Here is a 24929-nt window from a genome sequence, read left to right as displayed (position 1 = left end):
AAATTCCGACCTGTAAGAGTAGGTACCTATATTTAGCTAGTGAGATTAAGTTGCAGAGGCTTCAGGCAGGGCAAAGCACATTGGTCTGTCTTTTTTACAGACAGACATTTGGGCAGACAAGAGCACAAGCTTTTTGCTCCCTCCCTTCCCCAAGTATTTGCAAAATGGATTCCCAGAGGGAACTGACTGAAGAACTCAGACTTTACCAATCCACCCTTCTTCAGGATGGCCTCAAAGAACTCCTGGAAGAGAAAAAATTCGTAGATTGCTCCCTAAAAGCTGGTGACAGAAGTCTGCCTTGCCACAGATTGATTCTGTCAGCATGTAGCCCTTATTTTCGTGAGTATTTCTTATCTGAGCAAAATGAAGAGAAAAAGAAGGAGGTAGTTCTAGATAACGTTGACCCCAACATCCTGGATATGATTGTCAAATACCTTTATTCAGCAACTATTGATCTTAATGATTCTAACGTGCAAGATATTTTTGCTTTGGCCAGCCGCTTCCAGATCCCTTCTGTATTCACCGTGTGTGTCTCCTATCTTCAGAAGAGGCTTGCTGTCGGTAACTGTCTGGCTATCCTTCGATTAGGTGTTCTGCTTGATTGCCCAAGACTTGCGTTTTCTGCCCGTGATTTTGTTTCAGATCATTTTGTGCAGATCTGCAAAGAAGAAGACTTCCTGCAGCTTGCACCAAACGAACTTATCTCCGTTATTTCACCTGACAGCTTAAATGTAGAGAAGGAAGAACTGGTATTTGAAGCAGTGATGAGATGGGTCCGGTCAGACAAGGAGAACAGAGTAAAGAGCCTAGGAGAAGTTTTTGACTGCATACGTTTTCGTCTTATGCCAGAAAAATATTTCAAAGAACATGTTGAGAAGGACGATATAATTAAAAGCAACTCAGATCTTCAGAAAAAAGTAAAGATTATTAAGGATGCTTATGCTGGAAAACTGCCTGACTCCAGCACAAATAAAGAAAAATCGAACAAAGGGGAAGTGAATGGTGATGTAGGAGATGAAGATTTACTGCCGGGCTACCTAAATGACCTTCCCAGGCACGGCATGTTTGTCAAAGACCTAATTCTCCTGGTTAATGACACTGCTGCAGTAGCTTATGATCCTCTTGAAAATGAATGCTACCTGGCAGCCCTGGCAGAACAGATTCCCAGAAACCATTCCAGTATAGTCACCAAACAAAATCAGGTCTACATTGTTGGAGGACTGTATGTGGAAGAGGAGAACAAAGATCAGCCTTTCCAATCATACTTCTTTCAGGTATAAGCTTTCTAATTATTATTGTTGTGGTAAGTGCTTATTAGAGTTATTGGAAAGTACTTAGAGTCTGCGCAAGTGAATTGTCTAGTCTCTGTATGGTCAGTGGGGAGGTGTTCCAATAAAAAGCTCATCTTGTCTCATAGATATAAATTAAATAGAGGGACTTGTATCTTCTCTTTCAAGATCAAACGCTGGGTAAGATCACAGGAAAGAGTAACTCGTATGTAGATATTATATATAGAGATATAATGTTTGTCTTGTTTATGAAATATTTTAATGACAGAATAATATCTGTATTTTAAATGTCACTTTTTCACTAAAATTTCACAAGTCCTTCTACTACATTTACATTTGAAAGCCTAAGGGCACTCTAAAACATAATTTATTGGTAGAAGGTTGTTCTCCTGGCAAACTGTCAGTGTCAGGATACTAACTGCCACATTTCAACCCAAGTGCCAAATTTTAGTGTGCATAAGTCTTTATAAAGCCAATTAATACAAACTAGCTTCCATGACATATTTCAGAAAAGCAGCAAAATAACAATTTGGCATGCTTACATTACAAACAAATTCTGTGGTATATTTAGCTATCTGTCTACATGCTGTTTTTTAATGTGTAAATGATCTTATGGTGAATTCCACGATGTGCTACTGGCCATGGTCTGTCTTTAGGCACACTGACCTAAAAGAGTGAAAGCAGACCTTTTGACAATATGCAGCAAAACAGTAACAATCAGTGATAGGATCCTAAAGCCTTTACATATCTAAAAATGACAATAGTGAGTGTTTGTAACACTGTGGTTCACTGATTTCACACACCATGAAAGAGCTGGTTTCAAAAATTTTCCATAGCTGTGAGAGGAAAGCCATGTTGCTAGAGGGGGATTAGCACTATTTCATGTCCCTTTATGGGTGAAAAATGCTAATCAATAAAGTGCAGAACTTGTTACAGCTATATTCTTCCCATAGATAAACCACATTGATGTAATCCAGAGCTGAATAATGGGGCTACTAGAAAGGGGTCTCTGAAAAACTAAACTTCAAGAGTGATACTAAAATCTGATTAAATGTTCAGAATGCTACATTATATGTCTAAATTAATATCCTGAAATCCTGCTTCCTTTTTATCATTAAAGATAAATCATCTTTAAGGTTGCTTGTTGCCATACTGCATATGGTTAAAATACTTTTCTGCGTTACTCATCTGGCTGCTCTCTGTAAGATGTTAATATGGTGTCATACCCACATTCACTTCCTAAAGGTCCTTTCTCTGTTAGTCATGCACCTGTTACTCTGTTAGTACAACCTGTTACCATTTGGCTTGGACGCTGGTAACCCAGGACAAAACCAAGCTGCCACTGTCTCAAAAATGCAGGACTAATTGTTTATTGCTCTATCAACTGCGGATGTCACCTTTAAGACTGATACAGAAAGCAGGCTGTCAGCTGTTTTGACCTCTTTACCTAAATCTAGCTACTGGGACAACCCACAGCCTTGAACTACGCTTTACCATTGCTGTAGAACAATTAGTTCAATAGGAGTGGTCTATCAAATCTGGGGGATGCATTTTACCTCGACTTTGGAACACACTTCTAGAAATAGAATGTCACTGAGCTAAACCCAGATCTGATTGCTTTGACTGAACTTTTTCTCACTTTACATCAAATGCATTTATGCTCATGCCAACACAGATTTTACCTTTCCTGCCTGTAACATTATCAAGCAAATCTATATGCAGTAGAAGAGAGAAAATACCATATGCTAAGGAGCATTCCGGTTGATTTGAAAAACAATCAAACAAAAAAAAAAAACAGGGAAGTATTCCAGTTCTGTGAAAATAATGTTCTGTTGTTTTTTGGTTTTGTTTTTTCTTTTGTCCTCCTGCTGCTTTTCTTTTGGTGTGTTCACCTTAGTACAGTTTTAGGAGTACTTCAGAAGGGCTGACATCAGTGTAATTGCCAATGGAGCTGCACTGCCTCTCTTTTTGCTTAGGAACAAAGTCTTCATCCAGAAATGTCAGGAGCTTTTGCAGCTATATGTGATGAAACATCACCTCTTTCGCTCTAGGGATTACACATTAAACATCTGTGCCATTTGCTACATAGTGCTTCAAGACTGTTAATAATGTCTGGCATCTCTCCCTGTAGCAGTTAGCACAACCTATTCAGTGTGGAGCTGTGGAATGGCAGAGGTGTTTGCTTCCTTCAGAGAGGAAGAACTAAACATTCTTTCCAACACATAGGAAATCCAGAGAGTGCAGACCTTTAAACAAGAAAGAAGCTAAAAAAGCAAATAAACTGTGAGGAATGAGGGTGAGCAGGTGCAAAGAGAGCTGTGTAGCATTTGCTGGGTGCTAGTGTCATGATGCATGGGTGGGTAAAATTAACCATTCAATAGGTACACCAAGGGAGGGATAGCTTGTTCCAGGTGAGCAGCTGAGCTGTTGAGATGCTGAGAGATTTGTGGAACAGTTTTGTCATGTGAATTTTTACTACTTGCCTTTGATAACACTTCTGTTGTGGTGCTTTTTCAGCTGGATAGCATTGCTGGTGAGTGGGTTGCCCTTCCTCCACTGCCGTCAGCCAGGTGTCTCTTCGGGCTGGGAGAGTCAGACGACAAGATCTATGTAATTGCAGGCAAGGACCTTCGCAATGAGGAGTCTCTAGATTCAGTATTGTGCTATGACCCTGTGTATGTTTAACATTTAATTCTGCCCAAAGAGGACATATATACAGCCCATTGTTAGTTGAAGGAGCCTAACAGCATTATTCTTTGTTCTAGGGGAATGAAATGGGGTGAGATCAAAAAACTACCCATCAAAGTATATGGCCATGCTACCATCTCAAACAATGGATTGATATATTGTCTCGGTGGAAAAACTGATGATAAGTAAGTCTCTAAGTCTTTTCATGATTATTTAGAACATTATTTGGTTGATCCTTTATAGATTTTATGTCCTTACTCAGAAATTAGGCTGTCCACTTTTACATCTCTACATTAAATTAACTACCAGTTTGGCAAAAGGCAGCATGTTGTAGTCTACAGGTTGAGTCTTTTTCTCAATAAGGTAAAACTGCATTTAAGTTGTAATCTTAAGTAGTTGTTTTAGCCATTTTACTTCCTTCAAGGGAAATTGCATACAGGTTCATCACAGTTACAAGGATCTTCTCTAAGTGTAATTTCCTTCCAGATAGAAATGCTAAGTACCAAGGAACTACGCTATCAATTCTTCTTTTTTTTTTTTTTCCCCACCTGTAGTGCCTTTCATACCAAAACATGTGTGATAAAACCAAACCAAAACAAAGCTTTTACTGCTTCTCAGTGTGTGCTGGTATTTTCTTCAAGCAAATGAGTATTTTAAGTACAGCATAGGAACAAGAAGCTGCAGTACAGATGAAGTTACCAGCAGGTCTTCCTTTGCTTTCATGAGAATGAGCTCACCTGAGCTAAAACTGTATTTAAAGTCATATAATTCTGAGAAATGATATGAGGTATTCTCTGAGGATTACCTACCATACACTCAAATAAGCTAATGTTTAAAGGCATTTGTGTGTTTTGGCTTTTGGTGTGCCTGGCACTTCACTCTGTGCTGTACTGGAGTGAAAGTGACGTTTTCCAAGCCAAAGTTTCCATGTACAGCATAAAATCTAGGTTCTTAGACATGCCAAGCAAATCTGTCTAGATTCTCATTGAACCAGGCCAAAGATGAAAAGACTTTTCTTTAGATGCCTGAAGTAGTTATCTGTTTAATGTATTTTTTTCTTCTGGAAGAGAACAGATAGTATTTGGGGGACTTAGCTCCTCCCACTACAGAGCATATTCATTTGTATAGATTCAAACTGTCTAATGCAGACTGCTCCTTTTTTTCTTTGTGTTTCCATATTAGAACTGTAAAACAACTGAATATATTTGAAAGCTACATTAGTCCATTTACATGCATACTTGTTTAACTAGGAAATAATGCTATTCCTGTTCTTGTCTATTAGTAAATTTAGTTAATTCCTTAACCTTTGTTGTACATTCCTCCACAAGATCATCTTAGCAGAAAACTCTGGGAAAGGTACAGAGAAATTACTGCCCAGTGGAAGCAGATTTAACATATGGTTTAGTTATATGAATGTGACAAGTGCTTTTTAGACTTGTAACAAGTCTTGTCCATCCCCAGGTCAAATATGAGAGAGGAACTCAGGGAGAGGAAGAGAGGCACAACACATAAACACACACAATCTGCCTCAACTAGGTCTCGCTTGGAAGAAGCCAAAGTTCATCAGAAATGATCAGTTTTCTTTTTTCTCCCCAGAAAATGTACTAATAGAGTATTTGTATACAATCCAAAGAAAGGAGACTGGAGAGACCTGGCTCCAATGAAAGTGGCTCGCTCAATGTTTGGAACAGCCATCCATAAAGGCAAGATTTTCATTGCTGGTGGTGTCACTGAAGAAGGCCTTACTTCATCTGTTGAAGCTTTTGATCTGACCACAAATAAGTGAGTGCAGTGCTCAAGCAATTTTTAAGCAAACGTTTCATCATCTATGCGTTTAAAATCTTGAGATGGTCACAAAGGTGTTCAGAAGCTGATATTACAATAAAATTATCAAAACTTCATTATGATATTTTAATTTTTCAGAGGTCCTCGATGTACTTGTTAATGTAAGTAATTAAATCATAAATAAACACAGTTGGCTGTGATATCTTTGGTAATGTGTGGCATTGCAGCCATCAACCTTACAACACATACTAAATTTCAAGATCTACTTAAAAAAGACACACACACCAAAAAGCTACTTACAGCATTTAATGGTCGAAAAATGAATTATGCAAGTAATTCTTTCAGGTAACTCTCTATGTTCCATAGAAGTCAAATGAAAGTGAAGGTAATTTTGTTATCATTATGTTTGGTGTGTTCTTACTCTTCCATTGTTGAGACAGGTGCAGTCTGTGGTCAGAAAACATCTGCAGGCTCTTGTCCCCATTTACTGTTTTGTTACAGACAAATCATGTGAGCCTAAGAAGCAAATTAGCCCATTAGTTTTAATGTTAACATTGTCTCCAAGTGAGATGTCTGTATGTTTTATAGTATGTTTAATATGCTCCTATGTGTGACTTGGAAGAATATTTGAAATTATGTTAATGAGCTCTACTAATTCATTTATTTATTACTCAAATTACTGCCACATAGAATAGAAACTCATTTTGAAAACTACAGGGGTAAAAAATGAGCAGTAGGGGAAGAGACACAACTACATAAAGCATATCAGTGATGGTGGGAAGAGGAGACCTGTAAGAACTGGTCTCTGGAAGGAGATGGATATAATTCCATCATACCAAGACTTGCATTCCCGTATGAAGTTCCTGCAGAGATGGAGAAACAAACTCGATGATGATTGATCTCAGCATTTTTTCCTTTTACTAATCAATTTCATTCAGGCAGTCCTGAAAAACATCATTTATGATAACCGGAGTTGTATCTCGATGCTAACTATTTAGTAAATTTCACATGTATTTGACACGTATGTTTTTCTTTTTATTTATCTTCAAGGTGGGAGATTGTGCCTGAATTTCCCCAGGAGCGAAGTTCCATCAGTTTAGTCACCTTAAGTGGATCTTTGTATGCCATTGGAGGTTTTGCAATGATTCAGCTTGAATCTAAAGAATTTGCACCCAATGAAGTCACTGACATATGGAAGTAAGTTTAACTTTAATCATACCTTCCTAATAGAAAGCTCTATTGGACAATGATTTTTGTAGACAATAGGGAGTAACAATAATAATACATTTACCTTTAGAAATGAACGGTAACACAGATTGCAAAGGACTTGCTGACAAATAAAAATGTTTGTCAGAAAGTGACGCATGCAAGATTTGGATATAATGACTATTTTAATTTACTGATGATTTGAATGGTCTGAGCCATGGCCTTTAGATTCTTTTACCATAGAGCAAGGATGTAAGTGAAGGTCAGGTTTGCAACTGCCTGAGGAACCTGATCATCCATGAAAGCTCCTGATGAGATGCATCCCAGAGTCCTTAGAAAATTGGCTGATGTAATCACAAAGCCACTCTCAGTAACTGAAGTCATGGTGGTCAGGTGAAGTCCCTGTTGACTGGAAAAAAAGCAGTGTAGACACCATTTTTAAGAAGGGTAGAAAGAATGACCAGGGAAGGGCTACTGACCTGTCAGCCTTACCTTCAGTTGCTATATGGGAAGTGATCAATGATACAGATCCGTCTGGAAAGTGTGCTAAGGCACATGGAGAGAGGGAGGTGATTTCGTGGGATAACCAGGCATGGGCACCAGATTTTTGGTGACAGGTGGTGTCCCTCAGGGGTCAGTACTGAGACCGGTGCTCCTTAAAATCTTCATTGATGACATCAACAGTGGGATTGAGTGCACCCTCAATGAGTTTGTGGATGACACCAAGCTGTGTGTGCGGGTGTGTTTTGATCAATTACATGGGCCCAAGGGATGGGGGGGGGGATGCCATCCAGAGGGATCTAGACAGGCTCGAGCAGAGGGCCCAAATGAACCTTATGAGGCTCAATAAATCCAAGTGCAAGGTCTCACACAATGGTCATAGCAACCCCCCAGAAATAAGTTGAGGACGGGTACTGGTAGATGTTAAGCCTGGTGGGGTAGAGGCCGAGGCGAATGCACCCGGCTCAGGCCAGAAAGCCAAAGTGGTATCCTGTGTACATCAAATGAAGTATGGGCAGGCAAGGATGGAGGGAAGTTGAGCCTGCCCTTCTGCTCTTACTGGCGTGCGATGCCTCACCTGGATTGCTTTGTCCAAGTGTGGAGTTCTTGGTACAAGAGAGACACAGACCTGTTGTTGCACATCCAGAGGGCCACAAAAATGATCCCAGGGATGGAATACTTGCCCTAGGAGGACAGGCTGACTGAGCTGGGGCTGTTCAGCCTGGAGAAGATCAGTCTCTGGGGAGACCTGAGAGCAGCCTTTCAGTATCTAAAGCAGGGGCTGTAAAAAAGGAGGAGGCAGACTCTTCAGCCTTCAGCAGGGTCTGCTGTGGTAGGACAAGGGTCAGGGTTTCAAGCTAAAGGAGGGGAGATTTAGATTGAACATTGGAAGTTTTTTTTACAATAATGGTGTAAGGCACTGGAACAGATTGCCCAGATACAAGATGGAAGCTTCGTCTTTGCAAACATTCAAGGTCAGGCTGGATGGGGCTCTCAGCAACCTGACCTTGCTGTAGGTGTCCCTATTCATTGCAGGGGAGTTGGGCTAGGTGGCCTTTAAGGGTCCCTTCCAACTCAAACAATTCTGTGATATGTGGTAAAAGTCTAAGTTGCTGCCTCTGTTGGCAAGTTTAAACATGCTGTAAAAACATTCTGGTTTATGACATTTTATGCAATAGTCTGCACATACAGAAAGGTTTGTACATGCACATTAATAGTCAGATGAGTAATTGTTCTGAGAAGAGGCAGAAGTTTGCTAGATTATCTAAGTTACAGTAGAAGTGATGAAACATTGTGTCTCTACTGTGACTGTTCCATTGCTGTGATAGACTGAAGAGTGTCAAGTGGCAAAACCATAGAAAGGATGCCCATAATAAACACTTTTATTATGGAGCGGAGACTTTTATAGGAGAAGTGAAGTTTGAAACAGGCCACAGTGAGGTTTAGGGTTCAGGAAAAAGTCAACCCACATGGACAAGAATATCTGTCTCTTAAGTTCTAGAGGACAAAAGCAGCTTTCGGCAGCAGTGCTCAGCACAAGGTTGCTACAAGCCTTTGGAACCTGTAGATTATTCTCCTTTTCTTAGACAAAGCTACATTCTGACCTTATTTTCTTAATTGCAGGTATGATGATGAAAAGAAGGAATGGGTTGGCATTCTGAAAGAGATCCGATATGCAACTGGAGCATCCTGCTTGGCTACACGTTTAAATCTCTTCAAGCTGTCAAAACTGTAAACAAAATGCTGGAAAATTTGATATGATGCGGGAGTTTTCATAGGCTCTTCTGAATTTGTTGCATGTAAAGTCTCCAGATTGTTCAGAGTTTTGTAGCAGCATACTAGTTATACAGATAACTGTTAAACAGTTAATCTGTCTGTCCAAGTCTTAAGGTATTTACTAGCTAATCAATAAGAAGTTAATTTTTGCTAGCCTTTAAAATCCTGAAGAACTCTAATTAATGTTATTAGAATAAATGAAGATTTCTACTCAATGGAAAATAAAACTAGTTAGCTATCCTTATTCTCAGTCCAGGACAGTGGTGGCTGATCTGTAAACAGTGCTCAAGAATTAATAGATTGTTAAATTAAATACAACTAGTAGGTGCTGATTTTATTCTAACCAGCTGTTTGTAAAGTCTGATTTCTCCCTTCAACAGTGTATGCAACTCCTGCATTCTTCAGTCATATTTTGAAGATGTTTTCAATGGAGCCTTCTAAAAATAATTAATTTAGCCTGGAACTGAAATGCATATTGAAAACAGAAGCACCAACCTTAGCCAGAGCTGAGTGGGCAGCTGTGAGGTAAAAAAGAGAATTTTACAGGGGTAATAGCTTTGCCTATTATGTTTTGGTTTCTCGAAGGTTCTCTTTTTTTTTTTCTTTTTTCTTTTTTTCTTTTTTTTAATGCTTTTGTATTTATTTCCAAAGCAATTATTTAATGGAAAGTTTTCTCAGAGATCTGATGTCATTAGTAAGATTCATGAAAAATGCTAGAACAGTTGATCACCAGTAAGCACCTATCTAAGAAATAATCGATGCATTTTAATGTTTAAACATTAAACCAGTAACAATTAAACTTTGTTTTTAATGCTGTTAAAATTTCACATGACAATGTCTTATATTTTGTGTAGATACACTTTCTGAATCCACTCTTAGACAGTTTTAATTCTATCCACATTGTGGGTACCCATAACTTGATTCATACGCAAATTGAACATACCTGACCTGCAGGGTCCACCTCAAGCCCATAACCATCCCTGACTGATCCCTTCAGCTACAGCCACTGTCACTTTTTACGCTCTCTGGTTGCTACACAATACCCACCTGTACAGAAGCAGAATCACACAACAGTCCCTGGACTTGTAGCTTACCTTCTGATATCCCACCTTCTATAATTATCTTTTCCATATTACACAAATACAATCACAGAATTATAGGGGTTGGAAGGGACCTCCAGAGATCACTGAGTCCAACCCCCCAGTGTGCATACAGCCCTTCTATATGCTGAACATTCAGCAGTATTTCCCCAAAGCCCTCTTCTACAACAGCCCTTGTCAGTTATATCAGAAGCACCATCACCATAATAGTAATAATAGTAATAGTCTCGTGTGGGTTGGAAGGGACCTTAGAGATCATCGAGTCCAACTCCCAGGATTCGAGCCTCTGTGCTGCAGAGCGGCACTTCTACCACTTGCACCACAGGGGGGATTCGAACCCCGGGCCCTGGTGTTGCAAGGTGGCATTCCTACCACTTGCGCCACTGGGGCACACGGTGGCTTACACAGATTAATTTTGTTTTATTACTATTAGAAAGGAGTGCTCCAACTGATAATTACAAACATTTTCACAAACTATTCAGTCACTGATGGGTACCATCATATTATGTCTGACATAAGCAGTACTTCCTCCTCATCCCTATTATCCTTTCCAAGTTGCACTGAACTAGACTACAGGTATTAATGGGACTGCGTGACTGGCAGACCTCTCAAGCTACTTTACCTTTCAGGTATGTAAGGCATTCCAGAGGATTCAAGCCTTTACTTCTTTAGCCCACGCCATATCACAGGTTAGAAAAAGCAAGCAGCTGGAGGTTCCTCACTGCACAACACCCTCCCCTGACATTATCACCCACGTTATCTCTGTTTCTAGAAGATGAAAACAGAGTAGCTGTAATAGCAGTCCTATTCTTAGTAAATCTACATTTCAGTTTGTTAGTTTCACAGTACAGAGAGACTATGTTTGATCCCTATTGCTCATTTTGTCACATGCTGGAGGACAGACATAGTTTCCACTCTATTTGCTACCTCCTCTTCCACAGTCAGTGTTTCCAGCTCTTTCTTTGTACAGTTTAATATCTGGTCAAATCTCAGAAGGTAATAATGCAGTTGTATGGCAAAACTTTTACAGACCCATATACTTAAATAATAGCTTCCAGCAACGGGAGCTTTTATGCATCTCAACCACATCTTTGTAGTATATTGTGACCAGCTTTTTACAAACCCTCATAAATGCAGGATCCGGTTTCATGACACCCAATGCCTTTAGTCCAGCTGACACACAGATTTTGGAGGGTATTCCAGGGTTACAAGAAGTTTAATGTTATACACGGTGTATAAAAAAATTTACTTGTAATTACATCATTGGTATCACTGTGTTTCATACAGACGTTTCCTCAGATACTCCATCTGCTCAGGTTTTGTGGACAGAACCATGGAATTCCACTCGAAGTGAGGAATCTGTAGAAAAAAGTCATACAAACTTAGTGCTAATGTTGCCTGACACAACTCACATACAGACTTTGCTGCATCTGCTGTCAGAGATGTTAAGTTTTATTAAGACTATAAATAGCTAGAAATTACCCCTCAAAACTAAAACATTGCTCTCACTCAGTAGGTGCTTTTAACTATCAGAGGAAAACTGTTTCTAAATCTGTTGGAAAGAAAATCCATCAATGTGCACTACCAGCACAACTCAACAGAAGTCACAAAATATTGTTGACTGCTCATACCTGAATGACCCGGTATCCCAGGATTTCCAGGTGTCGTTTTTTCACTGCAGGTTCTCCTTTCAGGCGGTTTGAATCTTTACTAAAAGCTTTTGAATCCAGAAATTCCAAAGCAATTCTGCAAACAAACAAAATGTACTTACTTTCAGATAAAGTAACCCATGACACCCTTCCAGATTCTGTTCTCTATCTCGTTGGAAGGAGTGAGTGAGTAGATGGAAGCTTAGTTGTTGACTAGGATCAGCCCACTACACTCAGGAAGGCTAAACTTAATAAAGTTTTGGGAAAAAGGAACAGAAAAATAAATAGCTCAAGTGTTCCATCAGCTACTCAGGACATAAACATCAAAAACTTGGTCTAAATTTGATCTAAAGCTTGAAGAGTGTAAAAATTTCATGTACTAACCTCTGAGCCCCTTGTGGCAATGCCTCTCTCTGTTCATTCTTGATGTCATGTCTCAACTGTATTTCTCTCAAATCATCCGTAAGTATATTCTGAGCCATGTAAGAAAGTGGCTTTTTATTTTTATCCAGAATGCATTCAAAATCTGTGAGAAAACAAAACAGATGAAAATAGAAAAAGGGAAAATAATTTGTTCAGCACAGTGTTTACTTCCAGACAAAACTAAGTGACAACCATCATTAGAGGTATCCAATATTTGATGAATTATGCAAAACTGTTAGAAAATGTACTCTATACAAACTGCCAAAACAGGTATTTCTTATTTGCTGTATCTTGTAGCCTTCAAATAGACAGCCCCAGGGGCTTCCCAGCCTTAGTGATAATTGCAATATCAGCAGTTTCCAAAACAATCCCTGAAGGTGAAACTTCTCACCTATTTCATAGTAGTATGGTGTCAGAACAGATACTCTTGCATAATGGCTCCCTCCTAAGATCTCTGCCAGCATTCTGTGAACATGCTGTCGCAGTGGATTTATTCGGCTAATGCCTACAAAGACAAAATAAAGAATTAATAAGTCAAAACACAACAGCTGAAGTTCTGAAACAGAACCCTGTGACACTGCACTTTTGATAGCCAGGCTACTGAATCAAAGTTTTCCCAGTGATCCTTGGTGTTATTCTGTCATAGTTCAGAGGCCACATCATCATCTTTTGGGTAGAAAGCACAAACTGCAAATCCATAATTTCCATCCCAGTTTTCCCAGTCACATACAACAAGCACTTTGGTTGCAGGATTCATCAGCTGAATTTGTTTTTAATCTTGATTAGACTGTTAAATAAGTTTTTAATAATTTTGCATCCAAAAGATGACAGCAGTTTAGCTTCCTAAGGGCCAAGTCATCAAAGTGTTCCATTCTGAAAACACAGCATCTCCTCCAGTTAGACAATCCTGATGATCCCAATTTTTACATCGTCCTCCATGTCATACATACCGTCTCTATTCTGTTTAAATCTTATTTCTTACATATAAATACCTCCTCTCCAGTACATCAGTTCTCCTGGGAAGAACTGCCTTGCTATTTTGCACCTACTAAATGCTCACGCTTTTGAAGAACATTGTTTAAGTGTATAATGGGACATGTCTTTCTGAGCTTCTATTGTGTGCTAAAGTCAGCACAACAGTTTTAGAACAAGTGCCTAGCAGACTGTTGAAAACAGACTATCATAATAACAAGGGAATCCCTCCTCAACAACTTACCTTTACACAACACATGTTTGAAATAGCGCTCATGAAACCAAGGGATGTGAAACTCCGGACATTCCAGACAGACTGCTCTGTTCAGTTTCATAAGCTGTGAGCGGACCCTCTGCTTTAAGGTATCAGACAGGACTAAATTAAACAAAATTTTAAGAAGTGTGAACTGTAAAGTAAAAAAACCCATTATATTCAACTAGATGGATACTTCTGAAATCATTTACTAAAAATAAGGTAGCTTTATACTATGGCATTTATAAAATTCACACTATACAATTTTAGAAGACTTCACAAAACCCCTCACAGAAAAATAAAAATAAGTTTTGCTCAATACTAAGAGCAATAACATGACAGAAGAAAACAGTGACTTAAATTCTCATCACTTATCTTTTGATGGCAAAACAGCAACAGCAAACAAGGACAGGAAACAGTTGAACAAGTATTCAATCTCTTATTTAGGGAGAGTCAGGTGGGACACATCTTTTGCACACCAGAATTCCACATTATTTCTCGAGTTTTAGACTGCAACAGTTTCTTGTAACAATAGTATATTCAGATAGTTTTATTTCCATTAAAATTAAGCATACCAAGTGCAGTAAATTGACTTTAATTTTTTCAGAGTAAACTTGTCTTATCTGGCAGCATCATCTGTAATATATGCCAGTACTTCTAAAACACAGATTTTGTTTATTCCTTCCCTTTTAGCATTCAAATGCTGTCTAGATCATACAGAACAATCCTTCCAGAAGGCCAAACAATGTAAAGTCTAATTCTCAAGTTACATACATAACCACATTTCAATTTTACACTGAATGTTCCATAATCCAGATCAGAGCTATATATTTACCTTCAAGTTCAGTATTCAATCTGCTTAGGAAAGAAACATCGAATACTGTCTTTATGATAGCTGGAGGAAAATACCCAGCCACTGCCAAAACGTGACCCAGCAGCACCAAGTGATGAGTATCAAAACAACCTTTACAAACAAAACAAAAATCCATGTTAACACTACAGGGCATTGAAATGACTTTTATAATGCTCTTCTGCTTCCCAAGTCTGTCTTACATTTAGCATCTATCATTTAAAAAAAAAACAAAAACAAAAAAAACCAAAAAAAGGTAACTCCACAGTTTATCTACATTTTTCCCTACAACTTTGGCATTTTTGGTGAGCTCCCAAATAACAACCCTTGGGGAATGCCAAAGGAATTATTTTCAATGACAGCACATTAATCTGGCTTTTCAGTTGCCTTATACTATGCATAAGATACTTTGCTGGTCCTGTACAAACAGTACTTTGTAAAGAGTGCCAGAAAACCCAATAGAAATATACTTTTAATTTCACAGAGCACACAGACACATTTTTTCAGTTAGCTTAAAAAATACCATCTTACACACAGTTTTGTCCAGTATAAATAAAATGTTTCAGAGGCACTCAGCCTATGTTCTTCTAATGTACTTACTCAAGTTAGAAGTCAGATGTTGGATACAGCTCTGAAAGAACTCTTCATTGGCAGGAGGATCATAGTTCAAAACAGAGAAGAGATAGACAATGAAATACATTTCCAGGGGGTGGATCTGGGGAAAAAAATAAGTATCCTAAGTTGAGCCATTGAAAAGTATTCTAAAACTGCTCGGTAGTAAAAAGGATTTTATAAATTATTTAGAATATGGAAACTTAATGATGAAGTACTTTTTCCTTTTTTTTTTTTTTTTTTTTTTTGTGTGTGTGTGGCTTTTTTTTTCTGGTCCTCATCTTTTCCTACAGAAAAACATAAAAATAATAAAACGCACAAGTCGTTACAATTGCAACAACAGCTAAAAGTCAAAATCTGTTTGATGAGGATGATCCAAGTGTTACTGTATGCTTAGACTTTAAGATTTTTCAAAGGTTTCCCATCCAGTGTCTTTTCTTTTTACAAATGACACTGTCACAAGACAAAATGGAATGTCTTTTACATCAGTTCCTAATGAAGGGGTGGGGAAGGAGGAGAACATATCAAGAAAATAGTGAATTTGACCAAAACCATATTCTATGATTCTATGATAAGTTACTGAGGAGACTCACACAATACTCCCAAAGCAGTGGCTGAGCCCAAACCTGCATCATTGTAATTTCATTCCAGCAATAAAAAACTGCTGTATATAAAACTGCTGCAAGGGAGCTGAAAAGGTGAATTGTGTAAACTCACTTAAAAAAAAATAAAAGTATATTTAATCAAAATTTAAGAGAAACAAACAAACAACTAGGTAAACCCATAAAGGTAAATGGATTTCCAGGGCTTGCATTCTATCCCATTTGCTACAAACCTGTACTTTTCTAACTTAAGAACTTACAAAGTAGATTAAAAGAAAAACTGTAATACCTTGTTTATATTTTGAACAGTCACAGATGCTATTCTGTCAAGTAACGAAGGACAACAGTAGTTTGTTTTTATGAGAAAAACAGACAACTGTAACACGTTTTCCCATGTTACTTGATCTATCAAACGTTGACATGCAGCCACAGTCTCCTCACTGATGACTTCCTGCAGCCACCCTCCATTCACATGTGTGAGTTCTTCCAACAGGAGGTTTAAGTTCCTGGCTTCCTGAAGCCTCTGAAATCCCCAGTCATTTAGCTTTTGCAGAAGCTTTACATGTAGCTCAGAAGTGTTTTGCCAGTGCATAGTGTCATAATGATTCCATTTGACAAGAGCTGTAGCAATGCAACTGATGTCCTGGAGCCTACATTGAGGTAGAACTGCTGTTGCTTTGTTTATAATGATTTCCTCCACTTGAGAGGATGGAAGCATAGCCAACGTGCGAATTATTGCAGCAGTATCAGCAGGTATGACGCTAGATTTTAGAAAACTGAAAAGAGACAAAGAAAAATAGACCATCAATATTGACAGCTATTGCAGTAGCCAGTGCAGGGGGAAAAAACATGTTTTAAAAGGTATCACTTTTGTTGGCAGATATTACTAGATCAACAGCCAAAACTTGTTTCATATCCTTTGATTTATGTGTTTAATCAAATTAAATCACTGTAGTAGCTTGTTACTTCTTCATATTTCAGGAAAACAAGTATTTTAGCTTGTTACTTAAAATATTAACTAGACTACTGTGTAATACTTCAATTTAAAAAGACGCTGAATTTTCAAGAACAAACACTTACCCGAATAACAACATTTTCAGCTTGCCAAACAACTCCTGATCATGGCAATGCAACAACACCAAGCACTGTGTTAACTTTACCAACTGCAATACATGATAACTATCCAAGTGTCTGTGCAGAACAGAAACCATTCTGAATACAAACAGAAACAGATGACATTATATTATGCTAATGCAGAAAATACTGCAGAACACAATACCCCAAGTGAAGAAGGGGTGCCCCATGTTGCACAGTAACTAAATGGAGGGTTATATACACCTGCACTCTTCTCCATCTCAGTTTTGTGGCTCATTTTACAATTGCAGAGGAAAGTTCATAAAGATGCAAGACTTAGTAGTTCAGCTTAGGGCACAATAGGTTCTGAAGAAACAACTCACAGGCTAAGTTTACACAAAACAGATCACATAGTAGTAAATAAGCTAAAAGCTATATTACATTAACTTGTTAGAAATGAAATGCCCTTCTGTGAAATTTCTGAATTACTCAATCACTTCAGGGTCAAGCTGTGATATTCTCAAGTCTGCAACAACTAACTATATGCAGAGTGCATGTGTTTGCATTCTGCACATGACACACTCTCCACTCCCAAAGGATACTATATATTTCTCTTAATACGTTAATCTATAAGCTATAGAATAAAATTACTTTTCAAGCAGGTGAGAATGTCTACATTTCATTTTCTGCATTGTCTTCAGTATCACTAATGCCTGATGACTGTTAAATCCTTCTGCGATGAGTGCTGCAGTTGCTAGCAACCTAAAGAAAAGAAATAAGTTATTTCCCAAAGACAAACTGCTGAAAAGTCACAGCAAAGATTGTAACAATATTCTTTGACTGAAGAGAGAAAGAACCAACAGACTACATCAGGAAATACAGGAAAACAGATTCTTCCCAACTAGATAATTCTGTTGTCAACCATTCTTCTGAACAGCATGGCACAAACAAAAATGCAAATGTATTAAATCAGGAGACTGAGTCCAACATTTCTGAAAGTAGTCAAGAATAAAAATTCACCATCAACCAGAAAGCTACAGAGAGCAAAATCAAATATAAGTTGAACTGATTCTGGGGCAGATAAGGCTAATAATTTGTTCTGCTATGTTCTGACTTTCATGAACAAGATAAAGATATAGGAAAATGTTTGGGATCAGGGGCTTGGGCTCAATGACCTCAGGGGTCCCCTCCAACAGCTACAGTTCTGTGATTTTGTACACCAAACTGGGGTAACACAAGACTCCAATTGTTTCAGCTATCGAAGATCTTAAAAGTAAATGTAATACATACTATTTGTATGGTAAATTGTTGATCACAGACTGAACCTCTGATTAACCACCTGAGGCAAGCAATGAGTCAGCTGTGGGAGCACAGGTGAAGGGAATTTCAGCTGTGCTACTTGAAGGGCTGCACCCCTCCCAGGTCTTATTTAAGGACTGACTACCACTAAGGCAGGATCTTTTTCTCTGGAGATTGTTTCTTCATGGAGTATACTGCAAACCTTCAATATTGGTGAGCATTTTCCATTTATCGTGGATTATCTTTGTATTATGATAATATTTTTTATGAAATATCTGTTCAATCTCTGTTTACCTATGGGCTGCATAATTGTATATCTGCACACTATTGCATATATTTCTCAGGAAAAAGGCAATAAATTTGTTACCACTATCAACAGTGAAAGGAAATAATAGGAGACAGCAAGAAGATGGCCTTGAGTAACAATATTCCCATGCCCCTTAGTTACTTGATACAAATTCCTATGCAACTGTTTCAAGACAAACTGCTTTCTGTAATGAAACATTTAATTACTATAAAGTTAGGAGCAGAAAACCTAACCTTCGGATGTCAGAGATAGGCTCAGAAGTTACCCAAAACAGCAACAGATTTTCAATTTCTGTGAAACACTATGTAAAAATAATACCTGTCAAGAACCTTACCTTTCTCTTATCTCGGACCCAGCCATAGGCCCAAGAACAAAAAATAATTTTGTGAAGGCTTCAGGGTCATGACAATTCTCTATTGATTCAGACAGTAGCTGTTTAGCAAACAAACGGAATTCTGCATTATCAAAACCCAGCTGGTCATATAGTCCAAAAATAAGAGTTATATTGTCTAAATCAAGATGAGCGGTGCTTTTCAAGAAAATCTTGTTGCATTTTTCTAGCAATGGAGGATGTGTCAGTTTATTAAGTTGAAGAAATTGTACAATTCTTTTGGCGTAGTTGAAGTGGACTTCTTCTCCTAGTAGCTGATCCACCTTCTGTACTAATCGGCCTTGAAAACTCCGTGAGATAACATCAGATATGCAGATCATCAAAACTGACAAGATCCTAAAAAATTCAAGTGACTTTAAGCTTACACATACTGAACACGGTTAAGTAACACATTTTAGACTTCTCAAATAAATTAGCCAAATAAGAGAATGGTAGTGAGTGTACTGCTGGCTTCTGTGCCATAAGGAGTTCAGAATCTAATGCACAAAAAACAGCTCAGCAAGAAGTTCAAATAACTTAAAAATTCTGCTTTTAGAGAATTTATGAAACTATTGCAATTTTTCCACTCTTACAAAGTCATTTGTGATAAAAGCGCTTGCCTGAGACAAACTCCTGACATATCAAACTTAAATTTGCAAAAAGATCTTTGATTTTCAGTGAAAAATTAAAGAAACCCAAACAATTCCCAGGACACAGAACAGAGAGAAGAGTCACCATCATTCCTGAAGAAAAAAAAATCCCTTCCTAACAGGATGACTTCAGACAAAGGAGAGTCAGTTGTGTAAAGAAATGCAGTCTCATTCAATTAATTCAATAAGCAGGCTCTGCATGCCTGAAAATAAAAAATAAATGGAGACTGATGGTGTTGGAAAAGGCTGGGGGGAAAAAAAAAAGAGCAGCATTTGCTAAAATGGCCCAGGAAGAAGAGAGGCAAGAAAAATAAGCACTTTTTTTTGCCTTGGACTCTACTTTCATACTAAGGGACATGCTTTAGCAGGGAAATATTGGTGGTAGGTGGATGGTTGGACTGGATGGTCTTAGAGCTCTTCCAACCTTTGTGATTCTATGATTTTTAGTATCAGGAAAATGTAACAAACACCTTAGCAAAAATACTGATTAATTCACCTTGACAAAAAATGAAATGAAGAAAATGAATGAAAATAGATTTATTTTAAGATTTCTCATCACTATTCATCATGTCATAGCAGAGAAACTACTAACCTCAAGGAAAACAGACATCTGGTGAATTGACCTGTGTACTCTCAGAGAAGTTCAGAAGAAAATTTAGAATCTTTCAATCCACTTTAAGTGGAACATTAGTTTTAATTAAGCACTTAGACTGGCTGCAAATAAATACTTTATAAAGTAATTAGGATATTGTTTTAACCTGAGTAAACTTTTTCATGAAAACCAGTAATTGTGACATACTGCTTCACTCTGACACTTACCGTATATCCTGTATAGAATCCAGTTTCAAGTCCACAAGATGTGCTATTTTGCCAATTAGGGGACTAAAATGTCCACGCTGCTTGTGTAAACACAGTGCAAATTTAGACAAAGCTGGTAAACTAAGGCTGTGAAGACATCAAACAAAGACAGAATATTTACCTTTTATTTCTAGTGAATAATTGAAGGCAAAAATCTAATTCAACAACAGTATAAATTGTAAGAAACATTCAAATTACAAAACAAAGGAACAAAATATTTACACATTTGCTGTGACATAGTGATATCCTGAACTCAGGCAAAATGCTCAGGTATTTTATATGAAAGCATACACAGCCTCGAAGTTAATACTCTTTTGAGCAGTCAGGGTAACCTTGTGTGAAGCAAACCACACCTACAACTTACACTTTGCACAAAGCATACTAGTACAGTACTTGCCTTTCTAATCTCTTCCATGCTTCTGTGATGAGCACTCCTGCCAGTGAATCATGGCTTTCCACGTTGAGCCTTCCAAAAAGTCAAAGACAGCAGTTTGAAAGTTTGCTTAAGAAACTAAAAGGAACAAATCTAAGAGACAAATGTCTTCCCATTATTTATCACGCTTTATATTTCCATTGCTTATTCCGATCAAACAAATGTACCCAAAAACACATTATAAACATTGATGCATTCATAATTCTATTTATCATGAGTACAAAACATATCAGTCCTGTTTGGATGTGGCATAGGAAGTTAGATTTCCTTACAGCTGGAGTGTTACTCCAAAAACACCCTCTTTTTATTACAAGATGTACAATGTATAGATGTGGAAATCAACAAAATACTGCTTACCTCAGTATACTATACAGAGTGTCCACTATAGCCTCATTATCCATGTGTTCTACTTTGTTTTCTGCTAAAAAGCAAAGAGTTAGAAACTGGGAGTGATTTCTTATATAGTCAGAAGTCCTTAAGAGAAGTGGCTTCTTCTTCTGTAACTGCCATAGCACGTTCAAGGCAATTCCCACATGCTTTTCAGAAAGCCTGGCCTTGTTCCTGCCAACAAGGCTGAACACTTCATCTTCATGGGTACAATTATTTATCTGGCTCAGAAGCACATCGCTGCTCAGAGTTCGGGCTTGGTAATGTCTCAGTGCAAACAAGCAAACTTGCCTCAAACAAAGCATTTTTCTAAGTCCATCAACTACATTTAAGGTGTCCAGAAAGATTTTTTCATTTTTCACAGTAAAACACTGTTTCACAGAACAAACTTGGGCATCTGAAAAATGGGCACTTCTTTTCTTTTCATACTGTACGGTCACTATATTGGAAACTCAGCTCCGAGGTATCTGTAGTGAGACAGAATTCAAGCAGTTAAATATAGTCAGTGTGTGAGCACAAGCTCCTGAGTTCTAAATAATTTTAACTAATAAATCCTTATAGCATGAAAGATTTTCTTCCCTGTGCAAAATGAAAGCATGCAAAAAAGTATGTGTTTTCCAGCTATTACACAGTAATTTTTCTATAATGAATTAACTTTATAATCCCTCTTTACAGGCTGCATTTATTGCTTCTACCTGCTCCATTTCCTGTGTTTATGAAGAATTCACTCCGATTTATCTCCGGAAAAAGTAGTGTGGATTGTGACATGGATTCGTGCTGTTGGAAGTAGGGAGGACCTCTTATAAGATTTTTTGTTTGGATTAAACAAAGTGAAACAGACCAAAGGACGATCACTATTAAATCACAACCAAGCAATCTCCAACAAAATCTTAAGTCCTAAGCTGACTGCTTTTACAAGACTGTTTGCTAATCCTCCACATTTCTCAAGTTATCAGCAAATGCCACGTAGATGCATATGCATGGAACCAAATGTACCCAGCTATGATAGCCAAAAGTAGCGATCACCAATGGTTGTACCAGTGGCTTTTAAACAGAAGCCACAATACAGAGCTGTCAGAACTGAGTGAATCCTCTTCTTCCCCTGTGCTAGCAGCTGGGAGCAGGGACAGCAATGTGGAACAACCTGCAGGCCAGTTCCAAGCATAACCCTTTAAATCCTAATACTAATTTATACCTAATACTAGAAGGTATTCAGCAGATGCAAGGGATTTGTCACAAGCTTCTACACAATTTTAAGCTGCAACTTATTTCAATGTCTTATAAAAAGAAACCCAAGAAAAAAAGCCAAGTGTTTTGAAAATTAGGAGCACAAAGATTCAAACCAGGAAACGTATACCACCCTAAAGAACTACTTCTATTACCGTGCAGAATATAAACTAAAAGCACAAGAAGGTATTTAATGCAGGCTGAAATACAACGAGCGTTTTTCAGAACTGCATTACAAGACGCATTACGAACTACAGAAAACCCGGAAACCCTCCACCAAGGACAATACACGCACATGCTCCGCTCACCGACAGGGCTACACGCGGGCGGTACGACAGCACGGAGCGGCCCAGCGCTCCGCCGGCCGCGTGTAAAGGGAACGGGGACCGCAGGAAGCTGCGAGCCCGACTCCCAGCGTCCCCGACACCGACCCCCGTGCGCGGAGCCCGGCCCAGCGCCCCCAGCCCGCACGTACCCCTGCCTCCTCCCAAGTGCCGCTGGGGGCGGCGCCGGGCGGTGGGCGGAGAGTGGTCGGTCAGCATCAAGTGATCGGAGACGATGGCACTGCCGCGCTCACTGTCTGTATTCATCCCTCCAGCTTTCCGTGGCATGGCCTCAGGCTGTTACCGTTCCACCTGAAAACACAGCCAATATTATCTGGTGATCCGCTGTTTCGCAGCTGCTTATCACAGGTTTGGTTTTGTCACCACTTAGTACTCAGTTCTGGGCTTCCTAAATCGTGAGTCGATCTCTCATTTGTGTTTGGTTTGTTGTTTTTATTTTATTTTATTTTATTTTTTTAATTTTGTGTAGAAATCTGGAAGGAGAAGATTATGTTCCTTCCTTCAACAGGCTTCTCAGCATCTTACAGGACTTGCATCCTCCCTCCCCGTTACACATGACTACAAACCCCGCGCTCGCTGCTCAGAGCGAGAAAGCTTCTGTTTCTATTGCAGACTGACATGACACGAACGGCAGCGCAGACACAGGTTGAGATCAGGGACATATTTCTACAGTTTTATTTTTAGCTCTTCCATCCCCTCATCCCACACGCCAATCAATCACTGCTGCGGCGGCTCCCGGGGCCGTACTGTCCCACGTCCTGCCTGTGTCCCGGCCGTTGGCCGAACCGCCGCTCCAGCCGCGTCCAGCCGGTAAAGCCGTGAAGCAGCCGGCGCCTCCCGCCCCTCCAAGGCCGCGCTTCTTCCCGCCAGGCCCGGCCCGGCTGAGGGGGGTGGATGCGGCGGGCGGGGCGCCGCTGACGAGCTCGAGGGGGCGGGCGCCCCTTCCCCCAACCGCTCGGGCTCCTTCCGAGCGTTCCCCGCCGCCGGGGATTGCTGCTCCGCGCGGCCGGTTCCTCGTTGCCCCGCGCCCCGCCCGGCCCCGCGAGGTTCGGCCGCCGCCTCTCCCGCATCCGCGCCCCCCTCGGCCGCACCGCCCCCGGGGTCGCCCCCTCCCGCCCTCTCGTTCCACTGACGCAGTCCGTGCCGCACCAGCTCTAACATGGCGGCGGCGCGCTGAGGAGCGCGGGGCGACGCGGGCCGCGAGCGGGGTGAGTGCCGGCAGCGCCATGTGGCCGGGGGAGGGACGCGGCCTGGGCGGCCGCACGGAGTTCGGAGGCCGGGGACGGAGGTCGCGGGGCCCGAGACCCGGCACGAAGGGGCAGGAGCCGAGCGCCTTCCCGGCCCGCCGGGGACACAGCGGGGAACCTCTCGCCGGGCGCCGCGGCTCGTCGTGCGGGGCGGAGGGCCTGGAGCACCCGCGTGAGGGCGGCCCCGGGGATAACGCGGGGCCTGGGGAGCTGCGGGCGGGCCGGGCCGGGAGGCGGCGGCCGGGGCCTGGTGAGAACTGCGGCTGTTGGTGGGGGTCGCGCGGCCGGCACGGCTCCACGCTGCGGAACGGGCTGCCGGGCGCGATGTCTGCGGCCTGGGTGCTGCTCGGAGCCGGCCTCGTAGTTTGAATGGAGCCTTCCTCCTCCGCCAGAAGGCGAAGTAAGCGGCGGTCTGCGTGCCACATGTTCTCCTCCCGCCGCAGGCCTCTCCCTGGGATGCGGAGCCTGGAGGAGCTGCCGTGGCTGCAGGAGGGTCCCCCGCTCCCTCTTAGGGCTTTCTAAAAGCTCTTCACGCGTGTTAATGGGAAATACATGTCAGACCCATTACGTTTATGGCCACGGCCAAGCCATTAGTAGTGCATATGTATGGTTATTCTTGAAATCTTCAGGAGACTTTGGAGGAGGGAGGCCTAGGAGAAAAAGCAATAGTATATTGAAATAGGCTGAAATTTCTATAATATTGCCTTACAATTCACTCAGATAGGTGTCTTCCATAGGCTTGATAAGGAGGTCAGTTTTGTTGGTCGCTGCTCAGTGTTAGACTTAAATTCATGATGTTTTTAGTAAGAGAGAATATGCAGTTTTTCATGTTCTTGTTCCATATTACCTGCAGGAAAAGTTGTTGTTCGTTGGGTCGAGACAGAGAATAGGTTTTGTTGCTTTTGGTTATTTTTTTCTCCTTTTTTTTTCCCCTCTTTATTTTGTTTCACAATAATGCACTGGGAACAGCATGACTCACATTTTTAGGTGCCACCACGTTAAGTAAATGGTCAAAATATGACAACTA

The 24929-nt window shown here is 40.2% G+C and overlaps 3 protein-coding genes and 1 long non-coding RNA gene across 9 annotated transcripts in view; 3 read left to right on the top strand and 1 right to left on the bottom strand.

Annotated features, from left to right (window-relative positions):
* KLHL41 (kelch like family member 41) overlaps positions 1 to 10072 on the top strand; it is a 13741-nt gene extending 3669 nt beyond the window's left edge. The window contains exons 4-9 of the mRNA XM_015868561.2: positions 101 to 1274; positions 3807 to 3964; positions 4055 to 4162; positions 5574 to 5759; positions 6813 to 6959; positions 9093 to 10072. Of these exons, the coding sequence (XP_015724047.2) occupies positions 101 to 1274; positions 3807 to 3964; positions 4055 to 4162; positions 5574 to 5759; positions 6813 to 6959; positions 9093 to 9204 (1885 nt within the window). The 3' untranslated portion in view covers positions 9205 to 10072. The remainder of the gene's footprint in view (positions 1 to 100; positions 1275 to 3806; positions 3965 to 4054; positions 4163 to 5573; positions 5760 to 6812; positions 6960 to 9092) is intronic.
* FASTKD1 (FAST kinase domains 1) lies at positions 5972 to 22902 on the bottom strand. 5 transcript variants are annotated; one of them, XM_015868555.2, is made up of 16 exons: positions 22787 to 22902; positions 21055 to 21551; positions 20662 to 20730; positions 20226 to 20351; positions 18721 to 19113; positions 17432 to 17542; positions 16787 to 16918; positions 15996 to 16482; positions 15093 to 15207; positions 14478 to 14606; positions 13634 to 13765; positions 12809 to 12922; positions 12379 to 12520; positions 11977 to 12091; positions 11605 to 11704; positions 5972 to 6278 (listed from the first exon to the last, which is right to left on the bottom strand). In XM_015868555.2, the coding sequence occupies exons 2-15, from the start codon at positions 21387 to 21389 to the stop codon at positions 11615 to 11617; spliced, it is 2490 nt and encodes an 829-aa protein (XP_015724041.1). In that variant the 5' UTR covers positions 21390 to 21551; positions 22787 to 22902; the 3' UTR covers positions 5972 to 6278; positions 11605 to 11614. The 5 variants fall into 5 exon arrangements, with proteins under 5 accessions (XP_015724041.1, XP_015724040.1, XP_015724038.1 ...); XM_015868554.2 differs by lacking the exon at positions 5972 to 6278 and adding an exon at positions 9856 to 11113; XM_015868552.2 differs by lacking the exons at positions 5972 to 6278; positions 22787 to 22902 and adding an exon at positions 22607 to 22763 and having other exon boundaries at positions 10750 to 11704.
* On the top strand, positions 17773 to 22053 carry LOC107316734. Its single transcript, XR_001556549.2, has 2 exons — positions 17773 to 18292; positions 21760 to 22053. It is a non-coding gene; the product is annotated as an uncharacterized LOC107316734 (long non-coding RNA).
* PPIG (peptidylprolyl isomerase G) overlaps positions 22891 to 24929 on the top strand; it is a 23869-nt gene continuing 21830 nt past the window's right edge. The window contains exon 1 of one of the 2 annotated variants that reach the window (XM_015868558.2): positions 22891 to 23003. The gene's annotated coding sequence lies outside the window, so the exon portion shown is untranslated. Of the gene's footprint in view, positions 23004 to 23748; positions 23864 to 24929 lie in introns of those variants that run through there. The other variant, XM_015868557.2, reaches the window with a different exon arrangement.

The sequence above is a fragment of the Coturnix japonica genome, chromosome 7 (genome assembly GCF_001577835.2).
Source record: "Coturnix japonica isolate 7356 chromosome 7, Coturnix japonica 2.1, whole genome shotgun sequence".
In the NCBI taxonomy this organism is placed as follows: Eukaryota; Metazoa; Chordata; class Aves; order Galliformes; family Phasianidae; genus Coturnix; species Coturnix japonica.
This window is presented reverse-complemented; position numbering and strand designations above follow the sequence as displayed.

Excerpts from the sequence above, each read along its gene's own strand:
- FASTKD1 (XM_015868555.2), bottom strand. The coding sequence starts at position 21,389 with ATGCTTTGTTTGAGGCAAGTTTGCTTGTTTGCACTGAGACATTACCAA. Across the intron at positions 16,919-17,431 it reads CATTCTCACCTGCTTGAAAA|AATGGTTTCTGTTCTGCACA; the intron begins GTAATTTTATTC and ends GTTTGTATTCAG. Across the intron at positions 13,766-14,477 it reads ATTGAATACTGAACTTGAAG|TCCTGTCTGATACCTTAAAG; the intron begins GTAAATATATAG and ends TGTTTAATTTAG.